Here is a 20,616-nt window from a genome sequence, read left to right as displayed (position 1 = left end):
CAATGTCCAGAAGTAGCACTTCCCTTCTAGACACATACATGCCGCAGACACCATCTCGCAGCATTCACTCTCACGAGTTTACACATACTAAACTCGAGCCTGCACTCCCCACGCATCAGGAACTACCAGGGACACACACATTCCCCATGCATTCCTATGGGAGGGCAGGCCAGCCTTACTACACGCACGCACTTTCACTCTGGGACCCAAGTAAAAGTGCGCAGAGACCCAAAAAATCACTCACACAGGGTCACACGTAAAGCAAAAAGTTTAGGGGTGAACCTGCCCTGCGGGCCAAGTCCAACACAACCCCCTTCCAGCCAAAACGCAGGGGAGAACAATCACCACCGTGATGGACTTCCCTGCTTGGGGCGATAGAACACGGACGCAGGCCCGCCACTGCCGGGACACCCTCCGGTTCTATGCCACGGTGAACCCCTAGGGTTCCTTCTAAAGCTACTGTAAGGACCAGCTGGGCTACCCCACTGGTACTCCTCAGCTGTCCGCGGCCAGGACCAGGCCCTAGGCCACCCAGGTGCCACTGGTTCCTGCCTACTCACGAAGTGGGGGGTAGTAACCCCAGGCCCATAGTAGCCACTCTCCACTTTTCCTGTCTGCAAGACAGGGCCAGACTGCCACTGGTTCTCCAGCCTAGGGTCTACAACCTCAGGTGGACCAGGAGTCTCAGGGAAGGCTCTCCTTCCCTTACCTCTTCTTTTAGGGTTCCTCCTCCCCGTGCGAGGGGGACACCTAGAACGCCATTCCAACCCAGGGTTTAACCCCTCAGGCTGCACCGGGGTCAGAGGTGGGCTCTCCCACCCTCTGCACCCCCTTCCAGAGGTCTGCCCTCTCCCAACTGGAGAAGTTCCTCTGGAAGAAGAACCGGTCAGGACACTGTTTACAGTCGTCCTACCCTTCAGGTCAGGCTGACCCTGAACCTGGCCTTCCAACCTCTGGTCTAAAACCTTCGGTGGAACAATTGCCTGGCACTCCAGGACTTCTGGGGACTCACACACAATCCCCCTGAGGCTAACAAATGACACATCTGTTGTGTGACTGTCTGTCTGGCGCAGATCTCCCGCCCTCTGTCCACCTGACAGTGCGTGACGATCCCCCAGACCAGAAGTGGCACCACCCGGGTCCCTCCAAGAAGATCTAGCCCAACTGGCTAGTCTCAGGTCCACTGGTGCATCCACTGGGAAACTCATCCCCCAATCACTCCTCACTTCGGACTTCTGTGCCCTCCCAACTGGAGCGACACTGCCGGACTCTAGAACCACAGGAGCTCTGTTTACAGACGCTCCAGGTCCTCTACTCACTGGGCGATCCTCCTCAAATGGACTAACAGGACAGCCTAGGTCCCCAACCTGGTGTTCCCTCAAGAAACCACCCAGGTTCTGAGACAGGGCTTCGGGCCTCTGGGGGCTCTCAGCCACCCACTGACTCCTGCTCCACTGAGCCAGGTAGTCAGCCCCTCCACCCTTCTCACTATCCTGGGACCTAGCTGGGCTACACTGAGCCTCTTCCACCACGCTGGGCTGGAAGATCCCTGACCCACTACTTTTGGAGTCACTCCCTAATGACTCTACAGAACCCCTGGTACCTTCCCAGCGGTCTGCTTCCTCTGCCAGTTCATATGGTTCAGACAATCCCCACCCTACTAGGTGTTGGCGCAATCCTGGATAAACAACACTGAGCAACTGCTCTCTGAGAAACATATCGAACAATATGTCCCAATCACATTTCGTGGGCTCCCGTACCCACTCACACAGGGCTCCACAACAGTCATCCACAAAATCTTCCCAAGACTGATGAGACGGTTTCCTAAGGTTCCTAAACCTCAACCTATTCTCCTCCTCTGGGGAAATAGGTACCAGACTGGGGGAACTGGGACTGGGATTTCCTATACTGGAATCTAAATAGCTGCCACCACTGGACTCAACCCTCCCTGGGGGATCCAGAAAATTTTGACTGCGGTCGGGGGATAACCTACACTCTAGGGCTATGTTCTCCCTGGCCAAGGCCCTCTCAGCCTCTGCAATCCACTCATTCACACCCAGCTGCGCCATCTCTCTGGCATACTCTAACCGGAGCTTCTCCATGGCCAGCTGGTGCTCCCTCTCTTCTCTCCTATCCAACCACTCCTCTGGGGACAGGGAAAGGGATGGGGTGCTACATCTGACACTGGACCCAGCAAGGGACTCCCTATCTAGGGGGTACTCGCTCTCTGCTGGCGCCCATCCACTGTCAAACTCACTCTCCACATCAGACTCTTCAGGGCTCCCCTCAGACCCACCACCCTCATGGTGTGCGGCCTGGGCCCTCTCTCTCTCACTGTGCTCACGCTCCCAGTCACTCTTCTGCCACAGGATCATGTTATCCCTAAGCTTGGACTGGGTGTCTGACTCACTCACTGGGATGTCTCTCTCCTTACATAACCGTACCAACTCATGCACACTGTACTTAAACAGGCCACAGAGGTTAAAAGGAGATCCCATCTTGACAGGATGCTCACAGACACGTGCAACACAAGGGACCTTGCAATCTGAAGTAAGAGTACACAATTCCAAAACTTCAACAATCTCCTTATCAGAGAGAACTCATACTCATGCGTCCAGGAAAACACACAATTCATCCACACACACCCTCCCCTCGGATCGGTAAGGCAGTTTCTACCACCCCTGACTTCTCAACCTGACCAAAGCGACACAGGTACCAAACTCTGGAAGCAGGGCGGGGGACAAATGTACAGGACACAATTATAAAATGACACTCTTCAGGAGAAGAAACAATGGAATTTTACCAACAACAATAATCCCCAAAATGTGGTTATCTAAAAATGTAGAGCTTTGAAGTGCGGCCAGCCGCTACTGTGGTACAACGCAAACACAAATCCTTATCCCACTCGCTGCCGCCAATGTTGGAAATGGGATCCCTGGCTGGCCAGGGCTTTCGCCAAAGTCAGTCAGAGACCACCATTCCCAAGTCAGGGCAAGGGAGTTACACGCCAAGATAACCCCTGCTCACCCTCTAGGTAACGTGGCGCGAGCAGCAAGGCTAAACCTGGAGGCGATGTAGGCTGAGTGTTTGCGCACGCACCCCAGCAACAACAACCAAAGGCCCACCACAAAGGACACTCCACACAAGGTTATATAAAAATAGCCTTTGTATTATAATAAATATACATCAGATAAAACACACATCTTGTTACACTGTGCCAACAGGCACGGGCAGAATTTACAAGGGATATTTGTACAGGACAGGGCCACTTGGACCACTGTCAGGGGTATCAGCACTTTTAGAACTTAGCACTTGTAGAAAGTAAAATCAGTGTAGCACACAATATAAAAATAGAGCACACAACCAGTAATTACTGGTAACAGGACCTCACTAGCACCACCTGTACTAGGGAGAAAACAACCACCTACATATCACAATACCTGTAGGGGTGTAAGAACAGAACACATGATGCAATGCATAACATTCATTCAGAGGTGTAGCAATAAACACAGTTGCGCAAAACTCAGATCAGTCACCACCTGTGATAGTCCCTGTGTCCCAATGTCAGGGCCTAAACGTAGCAGTTGCCCACAAAGTGCTGGGCAACTGGTGCAGGGAAAGTTTGGGCAACGTTGGAGCCTCTCTGGCTCAAGAACCACCACTGTGGGCGCAAGAGCCACTCTGGGCTCTGCACAAGAAATTAACTGGCCCTCCTGAGCCTCTCTCAGACAAGGCGGGGCACACGAGCCTCTCTCAGGGCTCGCAAAGCAAAAGGGCTGGAGCCTCTCTCAGGGCTCTCAAAACGAATACTATGCCCCCGAGCCTCTCAAGGCTCATCAACACGATTGTGGCACGTTGGAGTCCCTCCTCGGGGGACTCTGCACAAAAAGGGGGGCTGGGAGCCTCGCAGGCTCACGACCAAAGGACTGGCCTCGAGCCTCTCAGGGCTCCACCAACAAGACTGTCGCCTACTGGGCCGGGGGGGTCCCTCTCGGGGGGGGGGCCCACGAGCCTCTCGGGGCTCGGTAGCAACTGCGGGATCTGGGAGTCCCTCACGGGGGACTCAGGACACAAGAAAATGCCCCCAGAGCCTCTCGGGCTCAAAGAACCAAGAACGTGCTCTTCTCGGTGGAGCGGCCCTCCCTCAATGGGGCCGCTCGCAGGACGACGCAGAACCCGCCCCCGCACTCACCGGACTTCACTGGAGCTGCGGGAGGCGGGAAACACGGCTGGGCAGCACGAGAGCTCCCGCTCCTCGGGGGCTCTCTCCACACTTCTCCTGGGCTTTCCTGCTCCTCGCTGGGCTCCGGGGCTCTCCCTCGTCCTCGGGAGCCCCGGGGGCGGGACGCAGGCTGCAAGGCGGGACTTCCGGTCGGCCCGCTTCCTGATTGGCCGGCCGGCCAACCACTTTCGGGTCGCTGCGGGCAGCGCGGCGGCTCGCTTTTAGGCAGGCAGGCGGGCTCCCATGATCCGAGGAGTGGGCTCCCTCGTGAATCAAATCACAAAAACGGGCAAAACAAAGCGGCAATGAGCGGGGTGGCACCCGCGCCGCCAAATCGCCACACGGGGCGATCAGATGCCGGGTGGGCACCGGCTGTGCACACCAAGCGCTAGCAGCGCTAGAAACGAAGGGTAGGCGCTCCCAAGCGCCACAGGCCAACATACAGCGCTCACAGCGCTACGGCCGAGATAAAGCGCTCTCAAGCGCTAGGTAGGAGATTTCAGCGCTCCCCAGCGCTGAATGGCAGAGAGCAGCGCTCTCAGGGCTGCAGGCAAGGGGTCCTCAGTGCTCCCCAGCACTGGAGGACAGGACAAGGCTCCAGCAGGGGCTGGAGGCAGGCAGGGGGGGCAAGGCTGGGCCAGAGCCAGCACACTGGGTCTCCAGGCAGGGAGACAGTCCAAGTGGCGGTCCTCCTGGCCCCAGCAGCAGCAACAGCCCCCTCTGGCAGGATCCAAAAGCAGAACACATTCATGGGGACACAGCCCCTTCTTTATACTGTAAAATCCCTTTGTCTAAGGGTGCAGGGTGGGGGAAAACCAGTTGCAGCTGGCTCTGGAGCACTCTTGATGGCCCAACCACCCATTTCTTTCACTGGGGAGGCTAGGGTCGTTAGACACACCACAGGGGGGCGGAGCCAGCATTGTGTGGGGAAAACCCAGCCCATCCAGGACACAGGTACACTCCTCCCACACATCACTCATGCTAATCTCCCACTCACCACCGGGCAGACCCATCCAGACTTCCTGGAGCCTGGCATGCCAGCCAGCTCCAGCCAATCACTCTCCAGCACCCTCACAGCACACGCACATCAATGTCCAGAAGTAGCACTTCCCTTCTAGACACATACATGCCGCAGACACCATCTCGCAGCATTCACTCTCACGAGTTTACACATACTAAACTCGAGCCTGCACTCCCCACGCATCAGGAACTACCAGGGACACACACATTCCCCATGCATTCCTATGGGAGGGCAGGCCAGCCATACTACACGCACGCACTTTCACTCTGGGACCCAGGTAAAAGTGCGCAGAGACCCAAAAAATCACTGACACAGGGTCACACGTAAAGCAAAAAGTTTAGGGGTGAACCTGCCCTGCGGGCCAAGTCCAACAAGTAACATCCAGGCTGCCCTGGAGGGGAACATGGTCACTCTTATATCGAGATATGACTTCCAAGTCTATAGGAGCTGGCCATGAGTACAGGTCTAATAACATGTAATCGATGTTACTCGAGTACGCGTTCTTTCTGAAAGTGAGTTTCCTTATTAAATCTGAAACTGTTCGACCATTTCATCTCTCATATGACTGGATAGTGAAACATCTATCATCTGCAGAGCAGCCCTAGTCGTGGATGGAATACAGGGACCTTGCTGTTGAATGATACCCCACTATTGATCTTCGTTTTGTGCTAAATCCCTTATAAGGACTGAGGGCTTGAAACATAGATTGAAGTCTCCCCTAACTGTAACAGCGGAGGTCTTACAAGCCATCAGTATACACTCTCTCAGTGATAGTATGACCTGTGATTCATTAGACTTTGTTATGCCTCTGCTATAGACATTGTACAAGGAAAGTTTTTTGCCATTCCAAGACAAGCATTCTTACCCTAGTATATCAGGAGAATCAATATTTAATTGTTTCAGATGACACCCTAATCAACTACTAACCCATATGGCAAGACCACAGGATGGCCTACCAGCGCAAGTTCCCGAAGCCAGTATGTTGAAGGTTTTAAAGGCTTGCCTATAGCATTGAACTAGGTCCCTTGTTTCACATGATGACATCAGCTTTATCAATGAATGCCACCCAGTCTTCTTGGGGCAATATTCTCCTTAATCCCGCCATGTTCCATGACAATACTTCTAAGGTGGTAATTCCTGTGGTGTCAACTATCTGTTCTCCCTGTATGGATTTTAGTGTTACTATTGGGGTTGCGTTTGGTAAAATTGAGATACATACATCTCCCTTTCTACAGGGATTTTTGAAGGCTGGTTCAAGAGAGGCAGATAAGCAATTTGAAGTCACAGTAACATTATCCAAAATATTCCCCTGTGTTATTAACACTGCGCTAACTGATCCGCTAGAGATTTTGATAGCAGTCATCCTCAGTCAATCAATAATGGATGTATGTGAAGTGTCTTGTGATCTCTTGGTTCTTTTTAGTGCAAATTGCATTTTAAAATTCGATGGTGGAAATGCACAAGCATCGAGAGATAGGAGGACACTTACAAGGTGTGAGGACTTAAGTGTCAACTAACACAGTCACAATTGTCCATTTCAGAGGGTAGATGAAGTGCCCCATGAATGTCCAAATGAATTAAACTGTAGCACTTTCTAACATTCCTGATCCAATGAGTGACCTATTTGGTTAGGGAAACTTCTTTCACTCTAAGATGCGGTTGTAGTTTTGTAACAACTATTATGTATTCTGTCCTACTGGAGGGTGAACTTAGGCTGTATGTTTCCTCCCGTAAACAACTAATAGAAAAAGTAGGTAGGAGTTTGGATGGGTCGGTGGGGGCATGTGGGATGTAGGAATGATAGGGCTATTACCTGAGAAGGGTCTGGAGTGAAAGGATGCGCTTCTAAACAACAATATGGATTTTTTTTGTGGCTTAATTGCGTTTCCTGGAGAGATTCTGGATCTCCATGATGGCGGACGATTTTTTGGGCAAAAGGATTGGATCCATACTAGGCCTTAGGATAGTGAGGATGCAGACACTTAACTCCCTTAGCTAAATGCAAGATGTAGGGTTTGGTTTCCCAATGCATATCATGGTGGTGCATTTTAAGTGGGTATTAAGTCCTTGTTGGGCCTGATTGGACTGGGGAATAACTCCTCTACCGTACTGAAGGGGTTAAAATCTACCCCTCAGCCCTTGTTCTCAACCTCCATGAGGGGGTGGCTTGAAGACATGGCAGTCTTGGTGTGTCGTAAAGGGTGCTCTGACAACAAGTGCAACTTGTCTCTAATCTCAGCCCTCATGATAGTGATAATATCCCTGAGTTCCTTTCGTAAGCACCTAGACTCAGCTGACTTGTTCACTGAGGACTATTGGCTGGTCGTAGAGTAGGCTCTGCCCCATGTCTGTTGAATCACAAGTAGCTAATGGGGCAAGGCAATTGGTACAAATAATTGTGGGTTCTTATGGAACATGAGGTGCTATTTGAATTTTAAGTTCGGGAACAATAGCATCGCTACCTGTGGAGATGGGTACCCATTTTTCTGGGGTGAGAGGCTCACTAGTCATAGGGGTATCATTTTTTCGCCCCTTTTTCTCAAATAGTGAAGGCACCTTTGGTTTCTTTTCAGTTGGGTTCATTGGATTGGGATTATCTGGATGTACAATTTGCTCCACTTCCTCAATAAGATAGTCAATTTCTCGTAAAATACAATTGTTTGGAACTACTCCTGACACTTTCTTGTTAATGGTCTCCCCTAGATGTTTGGTGCCTTTCCTTTTTCTCATTATCGTTGATAAACAAAACACTTAAAATCGTCAAGATAAATAGAAAACATTTTGTTAAAAATAGGGAAGACAAGCAACACAGTACAATAGTAACTTTTTAACCCCCAACAAATCGCTAATAAACATTTATAAACAACAATAAGCACCAAATTACAGTCTCTCTAATGTTCAGCCAGTACAAACTAATTGCATAATTGCATAATAGGCTGCTGTATGCAAATTTATTACATTTTATGAGAGCAAGGTTGAATGGGCAAGCAGGTGTTTGTATCCTCTCAGTGGTGAAGAAACACCTTACTAGTAAATGCACAAATAGTCGTCAGGGGCCAAAACACTCATACACAATCCTCACCTGGGTGAATCAAAACAATATGAAGCAAGCAAAGAAGATAACTTGCAGAAAAAGATGAACCAAAGAGGGGTGGCCCAACCTCATCTGGGCTCTAACGGGCACAGACGGGCCTGCTGTTTGTCTGGGCACATCCCGCGTTGCGGGAATAACAAGACGATTTTAAGCACTAACACAACTTTCTGGAGCGTGCCTCTCCTCCTTAACACCATGCGCGCTGCGGGTTTTCCCGCTGTGTGCTGACTTTTTAAAAAACCCTCGGTTCATGACGAGCTCAGCTCGTCATGAGCGTACGAGAGGCGTACCTCATGACGAGCTGAGCTCGTCATGAGCGTCGAAGGGGTTAAAGCAAGAGGTATGTTGGAGGACGACGACCGTCCCCAGCTGAGTGAAGATCTCACACCACTTATCCTTGTGTATGGTATTACTACACGTTCCCAGGCTCTCTTCTCTTTGGACTGGTGAACATGAGCAGTCTGGGCTCCGATCCCTCCTGGCAAATATTGAAGATGACTACAGGGATGGAGAAGGTACCCATCATCCTCCTCCTGCTTCTCGGCTTCACACACTCAATGCAGTCATTCACAGTGGAGAGACAATGATTAAAGTGGATTACCTCATTTCCCAATTCTTTATTTTGCGGTGGGCAGAAGCTAAACGTGAATGGCACTTAAACAAATAGGAGGTAGGGCTGACCAAAATCCTCTGTATATACATATGTATGTATTTATATTCTTAAAACTTTGAAAAGCTTGAGGCTGGTAGGACAGCTAGACCTGCTTCTAGGCTGTACCTAAAAAGTAGCAGCTCAGTTGAGAGGGCTTTCTGTCGATGGACCGCCAGTTTTTATTCTTTGTTCCTAACCAGTAGGATCTCAGCATTTTCCGATGTTTCTCAGCACCCTCCCTCATTGCTCCCGCTGAACAATCAGCTAACAGCAGGGTCCCCGCTTGTCTTGACTCCCTCAGAGCTCTCACAAGATTTGTCTGCACTAATGTGCAAGGCATGCTTACAGATATGCACATATCTTGTTTTCATGTCATTGGCTTCATCAATGCTTGTTTGGAGGGAGATGGCTAAATTAAGGACCTCACTTCTGCCGGAAATGAGGTGATTTGCTCGATTTTAATCAGTTGTGAAAGATTACAGCCACTCTCCTTCTATAGCTTATGATATTTTCAGGTTTGAAATGCTGACTACTTCACTCAGTCATGTATATATTGTTGAATATTATGTGGCTGTCCCAATGAACAAATGTTAGGATTTTCATAAACAAAAAAACAGAAGTCTACATTAAAGTTGTTGCACAAATTTGGTGCATATCAATTTCTGATATAATGATGATGTTTGTCCTTCCGTACAGAGTGCCGAGTAATGAAAGCGAACCCCCCGACTGCCAAACCAGCTCCGCAGGTGCAGAAGAACTTTGCTAAGAGTCCGGCCCCGGTGCGACGCAGCAAGTCTCCGGCTGATTCAGGTAAACTCTTTGATGGTGAGTCTTGTTCTAAGTAAAAATTGTGCTCTCCTAAGTAGGGAACTGAGACAAGACTTTAGCTAAATTTGGATTTACTACAGTCCTGCTTATCACCCACGTGAAAGTTCGCATAAAGATACTAGTTGATTGAAAGAATTAAAAAAAAGACTCCTACATGATACAGCACTCATTCAGAGTCCGAGTGGAACAAAAAAGTGGCCAACATTTGTGAGATACAATTCACTACAATGCGTGATGTGAGGCATGTTACAAATTTACTTTGGATCAGTAATATTAGTAGAAACAGATTAGGAATTAAAAGCTGTCTTGTACGCAATTGTGGCCAAATAATTTAGTAGAAAATCAGTGAGAATGGGGAATTCTAATGAACATTGGATGGACTGGAGATGTTAAAGGCAGTAAACTTTGCCAGAACTGTATATGATTTTACAATAATTTTATAGGGGTGTATTTCTGTTTCCTATTGGATACTGAATACGTTTATGAGTAGTACACCATAACGCACACTATGAAAGGAACATTGTTCACAACTAAAGAGAATTTATACATAATTTTAAAAACAAGGATTATTGACTTTGCCAGTGCTTGTTGATTGGTTTTATGGATATCTCACTGCAGACAGCAGGGTACAGAAGGTGCACAGCACATAAAGCACACTACACATGTTTTATCCATATGCTTGTATTGTGAATGAGTTTCAAACTACTGCCATATAAATTATATCCACCATTTTTATGGACTGGCTTGACAGTGCAGCTGCCACCAGGTAGTTATGTGAGAATCACCAAGAGGGAGACTTCTACTCCACCCACATGTTGGAAGCTGTGAGTACGGTTTACATGGTGATCATTTTGTTTATTTATCCATCTGCTTAAGCTTTAACATTCCGGGGCACACACACGACATTGTAATGCAAGTGTCTTAGATAGCTAGGTAACCTACATTTAAGGGAGTAGGGCGGTCAATAACCTGCATGGAGTTCAGGTGTTGCTTGATAGTGCAACTTTCACCTGACCTTTCTACCTACACCTTTATTATTCTACAGTTCTTTGCTACCACACATATACATATGCATTCCAAAGCCAAATACTTGTAATTGTTCACATTACCATACAACATTCCTTTATAGCCAGACCTACTATTAGCATTGACAATCCTTATTAAGTCTGGCTTGACAAGCACATCTCTCGCCAGTCCTTATGTGATCAAAAAAGAGTTTTCAGGAGTACTACAGCTAGGAACTGCAGTTCTGCTCAGATGTTGGCTCATCTTCGAGTTTGATTTGTCAAAAACTGTGTACTTCCACAGAAGAGTGCTTACCCCCAAAACAGCTGTGATCATTTGTATATTCAGCTGCTTGATCCATCTTCTTTATCAAGCAAGGCTATTGTGGATGGCCTTTTTTTCACACAGATGCCACTGTGATGCATAGAGTTTGCCTTTTAAGGTCGCACAAACGCCACTACAATGCTATCAGACGACTTAGTTTAGGTAATATGGTAACTGTGGTATTTTGTCTTCCCTGGTTGCCATGTGGGTAAACCTATGTTCGATACAGAGGGCTTTGTTGGTTATGATTGCGCGCTAATGATCAAGGTTATAAGCTAGTTCTCTTCATTATACAAAGTTACAATAAAGTCATTTGGCCTGATTTATTTATTGTGAAAAGGATCCATTAAATTCAATATGCATTTAACGGTGGATTGTTTTACTCTCTTAAAATCTAATTAAATCTACAGAGAGGTAGTTTGGTACATGAAATTTCCAAGTTTCTGTGGTAAGCAAAGTCTTTATTTAGTGTTGGTTATCACCTCTGGCAATTGTGAGGATAGAAGATTTCCACTGTGATATCCATTAGCAGGTCCTCTTAGGAGACCTAGTATTTCGCTTTTCCATCTGTATGTTGTATACATTTCAAATTTTGTAACTGTGCCTCATGGTTAACTTGTTGGAAAGCTTACGCTCAATACAGTAGGCTTGAATAGGTTATGGTGACAAGCAAAATGAGAAAAGATACAGGTCTCATTGGTTCACTGGTACAAGTTATGTCAGAAGATATAGGTCTGATCTCTGGATTATTACACATTATGACAAAGGCTGTAGGCTTGTCTTATTTATTGTGATAAGCATTCCTTAAAGGCAATAGGCCTTTAAAGGTGAATTGTTATCATGCTGTTTTACAGGCTGAAGACTGGTATTTTGTTAAATGAAATCTCACAGATTATTTTAGTAGGAAAGGGTTTTGGTGTTCATCATCCCCAGTGACAAACACTAGGGGTGGAAAAATGTAATTATGATAATCTGTGTTATGCCCTTTTCAGAGAGGTTGTATAATGTTTTGTCAACTGTATTCTTGCACATATTTATAATTGTATAACTGGATGAATTGCATATGCATACTTCAGTTGACCTGTGTTACTTAAGGTGTCAAACCAATAATAAATAATGAGGGCCTAATTCACAAATGTAAACTTAAAATTATGTGTCAGTTTACTTTTTTCTCCTATTCACAATCCGCAGTCATGCCTATCTTTTTATGTGCGCTCTTCTCCGCCCTGACTGCAGAGTCTCTGCAGTTGTAAACTTACTATTAACTCATAGTTTGTTAATAGCAATACAAATAGTACACTTACATCAAAATATAAGTTTTCCATTGTAAATCAGGCCCTATATGTCTTATTGGTTCACTGAGAAAAGTTATGTCAGATTTCATAGGCTTGGTCTGTTTATTTTGAAAAGTTATGAGAAAGCCAGTGGGCCTGACTTGTTTATTATGAAAAACGTGTGTTAAAGGAAAGAGGCTATTAATTGTGGACTATTATTACATTGCGGCCAAAGTCTTTAGGCAGGTATTTTGTTAAATGAAATCTCGGAGATAACCATTGTAATCTCGGAGATAACCATTGTAGGCAACCGTCTTGGTGTGCTGACCCACTCAAACTGAGGCAATAGAAGTTTTAGAATGTGATCATTTTTATTAGGCCCTCTTACTGTATTTTTGTAAATATGTGTAATTTTATTTTGGTGTACCTGATGGTTGCCTTTCGGGAAATGTATGCTCAGTACAGTAGGTCAAGCCAGTTATAAAGGCAAGAGGACCGATGGTTCTTTGGTACAGTTATGCCAGATGCCTGTTTTAATAAAGAGTATAATAAAGGCAATAGGCCTCATTTATTTAGTATGAAATACTTATGTTAAAGCCAATAAGCCTTTAAGGGTAAATTGTTACTGTACTATATTTAGCTTGCAGACATGTATGTTATTATATAGAATCTCACAGATTAACTTTGTAGGCAAAGATTTTGGTGTTAAGTACAAGTTCTGCAAATCCTAGGGCGTAGAAGATTTGCACTGTAATCACTCTTACTAGACTCTCTCCAAATTGTCTGACAGGCTGACTTGTCTGGTGAGATGTTTTCATAAAAAACATTTAAAATACATAATATATATGATATATGTGTCACATATAGATAATATCCTGTTCATACAGATACAGAATATCTATATATATTTGATTTGATTTAAAATGTTCTAAAGTGCGCAAATACCTAACAGGCGCCTTGGCACTAGTTTAATACTGAGACCTTCAATCTCGAACCAGCTTAATTAGCCATATTTTTAATAACTTGTGAACGCAAAGAAAGTTATCCTGACCTTTCAGACAAAGGGGCAGATCATTCCTCATCTTGCATGTGGAGTGTACAAAATTGCGACCACCCCATGTCACCTTCTTCCTCCTTGAGACAATCACAGATCTGGTGGTAGTAGATCGCAATGTTCTTTTGGGAGAGTGCCACTGAAATTTACTTTTAAAATGCTGTTGTCCCACTCCATGTAGCACTTTATGAGCTAGACATAACTTTTTTAAAACAACCCTCTTTGTGACAGGGAGCCAATGGATCTCCACCAAAGCGAAAGATACAGACTTGAATTTAGGGATTTTCTTGATCAATCGACAAGCTGTATTCTGTAGCATCTGAAGCTTGTTTAAGGGTCTCTGATTAATGCCTAAATAAAGGGCACTGCAGTACACAAGCCTAAACAAAACTAGGGAAATGACAACTGATTTCTACAAGTCTGGTGGAGTAAAGGGTAACACTTTTTTAATGTTTTCATAATAAAGAAGGCGGAGGATGTCAATTTTTTGACCTGTTCCACAAATGGCAACTCCGAATCAAATGTAATTCCCATATTTCTTACTTTGGGAAATGGCGAAGGAGCAGAACCAAAAGACCAAGGCCATCAGGAGTTATTCCAGAAACGGACATCTTTTCCAAAAAGGAGAACCTCAGTTTTCTGGGTATTTAATTTTAAACAGTTACTACTCATCCAGTCTACGATGGCCTGCAACCACAAACAGTTGTTAAACAGATCTGGAACTTCAATATTGCTAGGGATTGACACCACAATCTAGTTGTCGTCCACATATGCAATAGTGGCAAAGCCAAAAGAATGTATGTTTGGCAAGAGGAGCCTCATAGATATCAAAAAGCGAAGCACTGAGAGACACCCCTTAGGGAACCCGGACACGGCAGAGTAAAATGTCTTGAATTAAATTCTCCAAGGGTCACCCATTGCTCATGATCAGCTAAAAATGAAGAAAGAAGATCGAAAGCGGATCCTGAGATCCCAGTTGTCACCAACCTTTTCAAGAGAACTGTATGGCTCACCTTGTCAAGGTCTATGGATAGGTCCAAATGGACCACCACAACCCTTCCACCATTGTCCGTGGTGAGTCTAATCTCTTCTGAGACTGCTACTAAATCTGTCTCAGTACTTGGGCCCAGTCTAAAACCGAACTGTGCATCATTGAAGATATTGTTACTTTCAAAATAGTTTGATAAAACACCATTAAGATACTTATTGATAACCTTAGCAGGAAATGATAATCGAGATATTGGTCAATAGTAACTTACTATCGAGTCAATAGTGTTTTTTTCCCCGAAGTGGTAAAACCAAGAGCTTTTTTCCACTCCCTAGGAAAACAACCTTCCCGTATAATATTGTTGAATAATGAGGTATGGGTTGGCACTATTTTAAGGGCCAATTCATTCATTATTTTGGATGGAACAGGGTGTGTGGGTCCCCTGATTTAGTGTGTGAGATGAGCTCAATCACTTGATTGTCTGAAACAAAAGGCAAGTCCGAAAGCTTGAACTTCTTTAAGTCTTGGGGAAAGGATTCGGCCCCTGCATCCTGCGAGGATCTAGTCGAGTCAAAGTCATGGTAAACTACTTCCACTTTATCTTTAAAATGTGAGGTCATTTCATTGCAAAACAGCTGGCTCGGGGGAAGGCCAACGGAAGGACTGAAGCCCACTAATGTCCGAATAGTATTAAAAGTTCTCTTGGAGAATTGATAGCATGCATTATTACATTTATTTGTATAATAACTCTTTTTTCTTCAATGGTAAGTTTTATATAGCTGTCATTTTAATATATGTGTGTGTATAAATTATAGATACTAGGCCAGCATCCCGGAATAGTACTGTTCCTAGATTCACTGTTTTAGAATTCCAAGATGGCAAACACATTGGTTCAAAACGTAGTAGTCATACTGAAACTTCAAAACAATGAAACACCGTATACAACACCATCACAAGACAGGCATCTGCTTATATGGGTTTTTTTGTTTTAATTATTTGTTATTGCAAGCATATGATACCTTGTTTAACCCCTTCCATGCTGCCGACGGCCATTGGCCGACGGCAGCACTACCTCTCTGGTGCTGCCGTCGGCCAATGGCCGACGCGGCCGTGCCCGTTTTTTAAAACAGCCGCACTGCCGCAAAAAAGCGGAAGCAGCCAACGGGTTAAGCAGAAGCATATTTTCTTTTTCTACTTTTATTCCTGTAATTTATATTACATACCCCTTTTCTCCATCTTTTCATATCCCCGCTCTCCCCTGCCTTCTTCTGTGTACGCGATAACGCCTTTCTATTACATACTCCAGTATTTCCATGTGACTCTAGAGCAGTCCCTACTGGCATTTTTGGGTTCACTATTAGGCTCAAATGAGACCAGCAAGGATTTGTGATGGAAAGAATTTATGCAAGTGTTTGAGATTATACTGAATGTGTTGTTGCCACTTAATGACCTGTTGTTTTCTATCATTTCCCTTGTTTGTAAAGACAGGACCAAGGCCTCCTGCGGATACTTTTGTGATGTCATGTTACCACCAGTCATATGGTGGGAATACCGTTAGTGCGAATATACCGTGATATTGATGCACCACATGTAAATGTGATGTTTAACACCTTCGCCGTGGGGCTAATTCCCCTGCGGCACTGGGGGTAAGGGGGCGCACCCAGCGCCACGGTGCTTGTGACGAGCTCGGCTCGTCACGCTGCACGGTGGCGATGACCACGCCCGTTTTTCAGAACACTCAGCACAGCGGGGAAATTAGCCCCGCGTGTGAGTTCCGCGCGTGTCATGACGTGCTCAGCTCGTCATGAGCACAGCGGAACCGTGCCTCATGACGAGCTGAGCACGTCATGAGCACGGAAGGAGTTATAAATGCAAATAAAATTGGTTGACAAAAAAGGGTCAGAGGTGGATGAATGGATGCATGAGTGCTGAGATGAGTAGTAGAGTGCATGTATGATGACTTATTGAATGCTTAAACCCATCATTGACTGACGAGGCCATTTTAGTTAGAATTCAGACATGTTGCCGTAGCCAATGCTTGTTAAAGTATTATGCAGTCCATGCATCACACTAAGGTCAGAGCATGTGACTCGTTCATCCCACCGAGGATCCCTCTGAATTTGATACGCTGCTCCAACCTCTGCTTCTTATTGCGGATATGACCCATGCCACTGACTCCCATTCACCTCACATTCCGTTTTATTAAACGAGACGCATTTTAACTAAAGCGGTAGTAATTAAAGAAAATTCCTCTAATTTTCAAACATCTGAACACTGTGAACAGTAAAAAAAAAAATTAGAATGTTTGCACATTTTCCCCTATTCAGTTTGTGGACTGCTTCCTCGCTCAGTTGAATCCCGCAGACTAGAAAAGCAGCCTCGCGCACGCAGCCCATTGTGCAGCGTTGGAGGCGTCCAGAGTGGTGTCTACTGTGCAAGACATAAATACTGCTAAGGAGGCTGCATCCGGATGCCGGCGTAAAACTGACACACAGTTCAGAGCTGCTCTGAATGCTAATGTGGCGACGAGCCTGCTGTAATGCCATAATGAATAATTGCCATGGCAACCCTGCATCACGTGCCAGCATACACGCACGCTGAAAGCACGTCCTTACCTTTGTTCCAAATACAGAAGGCCACCGGTAAAACGATGCTGAATCGATGCTTAAGAGAAATGCGCTTACCAAAGGGAGGATAGGCATAAAGACCGGTGATGGGAAAGGTGGCGATGCGCTCCAGTGGTGTGAATGCAGGACTGTATGACATCAGGTCGTTGAGTGTCTGCACACTGCCTTCAGCTGGCACCCACTCAGTAACTACTGTGCTTTCCCCTCTTTCTGCCAATGGAAGGTATTGTGCCAATGTCATTCGATGGAGAAAGGAGGAGGTAGGACTCTGAGCCCCACGACCCCTTTTGCTCTTATTTTCAATGCTGGCTGGGCCTTCTCCAACGTCCACTTGCTGCAAACACCAAGCTCCCATGCCTTACTAATTGACTATCCTGCTAGGCTCAAGCTATCACCTTCGTCGCCAAGATTAAGACACTACCTTCTGTCAGGTTGCCAAGTGAGTCCTAGGGCAGCTTTTAGAGGCGGAATCCGATAGCAGCTGACGACCTATGGCACAGCGAGCTATGGGGCCAATGTCTTGTACCTTTGAGATTGAGCCAAGAGTGCTCTGTGTATGACTGGAGGCAGTCTGTAGTGGCACTGAAAAGCTTTAAAATTATGGAATACAGGGTTGATTAATCAGCAGGGGCTAAGATTAATTCAGCTGCTTTGTCCTTCTGTTTACCTGCTTTCCTGGAGGATATTCTTTGTTTTCAGTTTATTTGGTAATTCATTCCCCATATATTCTTCTATGTCTTCTCAGTCCTTACTTCAACCCATTTCATCCTGATCTCGTTCCATCCTTCTATTATTATCCCTCACCGGTACTCCAAGTCATATGTACAGTTGTTGCTTTTCGCCCCCTAGCTCCTATTGTTGAGATGGGCTACTTCTGCCCCTCCCACCTTCTCTTGCATGCCTTCTAAACCCATGCCATTTTCTGAACAGTGGTTCAGAGTGCCCACATCGCTGCCACGGATGACAGACATCAGCATGACTCTGGACCAAGGAGACAAGACAGCCCTCATCGTCTTGGTCTTCTTCAGAGTATTTGACTCAGTCACCCACCTAATCCCCATCCAACACCTACATGATGACAGAATCAAAGGACACGCACTCCAAAGGATCTGCTCCTTCCTGACTGTCAAGGAGACAGTCAGTTAACCTGGCACCGTACAACTTGGATGCCAGTGACATCAACTGTGCAGATCCGGGTGGATCCTACCTGAGCTAAACCCGCTTCAACACATACATGATCACTCTAGCAGCACCATCTGCTCTCACAATATAAACTTTCTCTTCTACGCTGATGACAAGAAACTCATTCTCTCCCTTATGGACAAGGAACACACTACCTGGATCAGTTTCAGTGTTTGCATGACTGAAATTGTTCACTGGATGACCACCAACTGTCTAAAGCTGAACACCACAAGACCAAATTCGTGATCTCTGGGAAGAGCACTTAACCGTGGGACTTCACCTGGTGGTCAACAGAGCTAGGACCAAGACCTACCCTCATCACCCACGCCAAGAACCTCAGGATAATCATTAACCGCAAACTCAACGTCAACGTCATCACCGCTTCATGCTTCTATACCCAGATGATGCTGAGGAAAATTATCAAGTGGTTCACAATCAGTACCCAGGAAACCATCATGCATGCCCTGGACACAAGCAATCCGGATTATGTGATCACCCTCTATGCCAAGATCCACAAACAACTCACCAGATGGCTTCAGACCATTCAGAACTCGGCAGCCTGGATCACTCTCAGTCTCCAACACCACACACGTCACACCACACCTGAAGGAACTCCACTGGTTCCCCATTGCAAAATGTGCATAATTAAACTCCAAAGCCACACTTTTAAGGCACTACAAAACACTGGCCCAGCATACCTCAACAATCGCATCTGCTTTAACAAACCTTCCAGATTCCTTGGCCCGTCCGGACTCCTAGTTGCAAAAATCCTACGCATACGTAAAACTTGATGTAGCGGTCAAGTGTATTCCTACATTGCTCCTAAAGCGTGGGAGGACCTGCTACTATTCATAAGAGCTTCCTCCTTAATTCTTGAATTCCACAAGAAACAAAAGACCTGGATTTTTGAGTAGTCCCATTAGGCACTAGGTGCGCCTAGACTCACACATGCTCAGTGCCACGACATCCTCCAAGGTGATAGTGCACTTTAAAAAATCTGCATAACATAACATTACCTAGTCTTTCCACTATTTCTATTGAACTTTTGTTCTGTGGTAAGTTTTCCAAAAGCAAGAAAATTTCATGCCAAAATTCCTCTGATAATTTTGTGGATCCCTGCACTCTTTTAACCTGTAAAAGTTCTTGAAAGTTTGATTTTTTGGGTCTTTTTTATTAGTCGAACATTTGTGCTTGTGTTGATAAGCCACAAGGCTATTATAGCTTTGGCTTCAATAAATGCCACAAAGCAACATTTCTTTATGGCACATTTAAATGGAGGTGGGATTATCTAATATGAGCAGGTGTGTGAGAAGTGGAAGTGTTGGCCTTACACTTCGGCAAGACTGTCAGGATCGTGGGTCAGCGTGGATACCATTCACAAAGGGGAAGCGGTCCCTTACAGCTCCCTTCCCGATTGCGAATGGGTTACCACCTACTTGAAGTAGGTGGTAAAATGCGAATGTTTCGCAACCGCATTTCGGTCACTAAACATTCTTACATACCACTGCAATCGGTATTAGGAAGGAACGCCCTAAACACGTCCCTTCCTAATACTGAATTGGTATGTATTCGCAATTCCATACTACGATTCAGTAGCATGTAACTGAATCACAGTTTGGAAATGATACATGCCTAAATGCATTTTTCCGGTTTCAAACAGCCTGATTCTGTGAATTGGGCCGTTTGCGACTGGAAAATTGCTTGATACATCAGGAACTTAGATCCTAATATCAGCTCAAACAAATTATAAATATATGTAAAGACGAGCTACACAGTGCACTACCAAAGTTGAAGTTCTCCTCTGTGACTGCTTGCTCATCACCACTACATAACCATTGCTCGTCACAATTTCCTCACGTACCCCTAGAAGGTATCAAGCTTAAGGCTCTTGGATGCCAGCATCCCAGCTGCTCTGTAGGAGAGGCTTACTAGCTGCAGAACGAAACCCAGTACATACCGCCTCCCATACTACTATCACACCCAGTTCCCTGTAATCCTTTTTCAACTTAACACCACATTACTTCTGTGTGCAGCTCTTCCTGTCTCAGATTCCCCTGTTACAATCCAATGGTCTCGGTGACCTGCAGTCATGCTCCTGCCAAACTGATGATCCTCCGTGTTGAGTCTGCTCTACAACAAATACTCACAGAGCCTTTATTACAAATACGGCACACTGCCCCGTCTGCACCACTGCGCCCCTTTAAGTGAGTGCACTGGGTGCAGAGCAGGACATGCAACCTCTCACAGTAAATGCACTGTCCCCAGTGCTGCTGCACACTCGTGCCTGGCCTGGGAGCCGCATGTTAATAAAAGACACACCGACTGTAGCTGCTGGCCAGCTTTCA

The 20,616-nt window shown here is 45.9% G+C and overlaps 1 protein-coding gene across 10 annotated transcripts in view; it reads left to right on the top strand.

Annotated features, from left to right (window-relative positions):
• Positions 1–20,616, top strand: part of DCX (doublecortin) — a 358,719-nt gene that overhangs the window by 256,788 nt on the left and 81,315 nt on the right. For 6 of the 10 annotated variants that reach the window (XM_078688805.1, XM_078688814.1, XM_078688811.1 and 3 more), the window contains one exon: positions 9,686–9,799. In XM_078688805.1, the coding sequence (XP_078544931.1) occupies positions 9,686–9,799 (114 nt within the window). Of the gene's footprint in view, positions 1–9,685; positions 9,815–20,616 lie in introns of all 10 variants that reach the window. The other 4 variants (XM_078688809.1, XM_078688812.1, XM_078688804.1 and 1 more) reach the window with 1 other exon arrangement.

Source organism: Lissotriton helveticus, chromosome 4_1 (assembly GCF_964261635.1).
Source record: "Lissotriton helveticus chromosome 4_1, aLisHel1.1, whole genome shotgun sequence".
Lineage (NCBI taxonomy): Eukaryota > Metazoa > Chordata > Amphibia > Caudata > Salamandridae > Lissotriton > Lissotriton helveticus.
The sequence above is the reverse complement of the archived record's forward strand: the minus strand, read 5'-3'. Positions and strand labels throughout refer to the sequence as shown.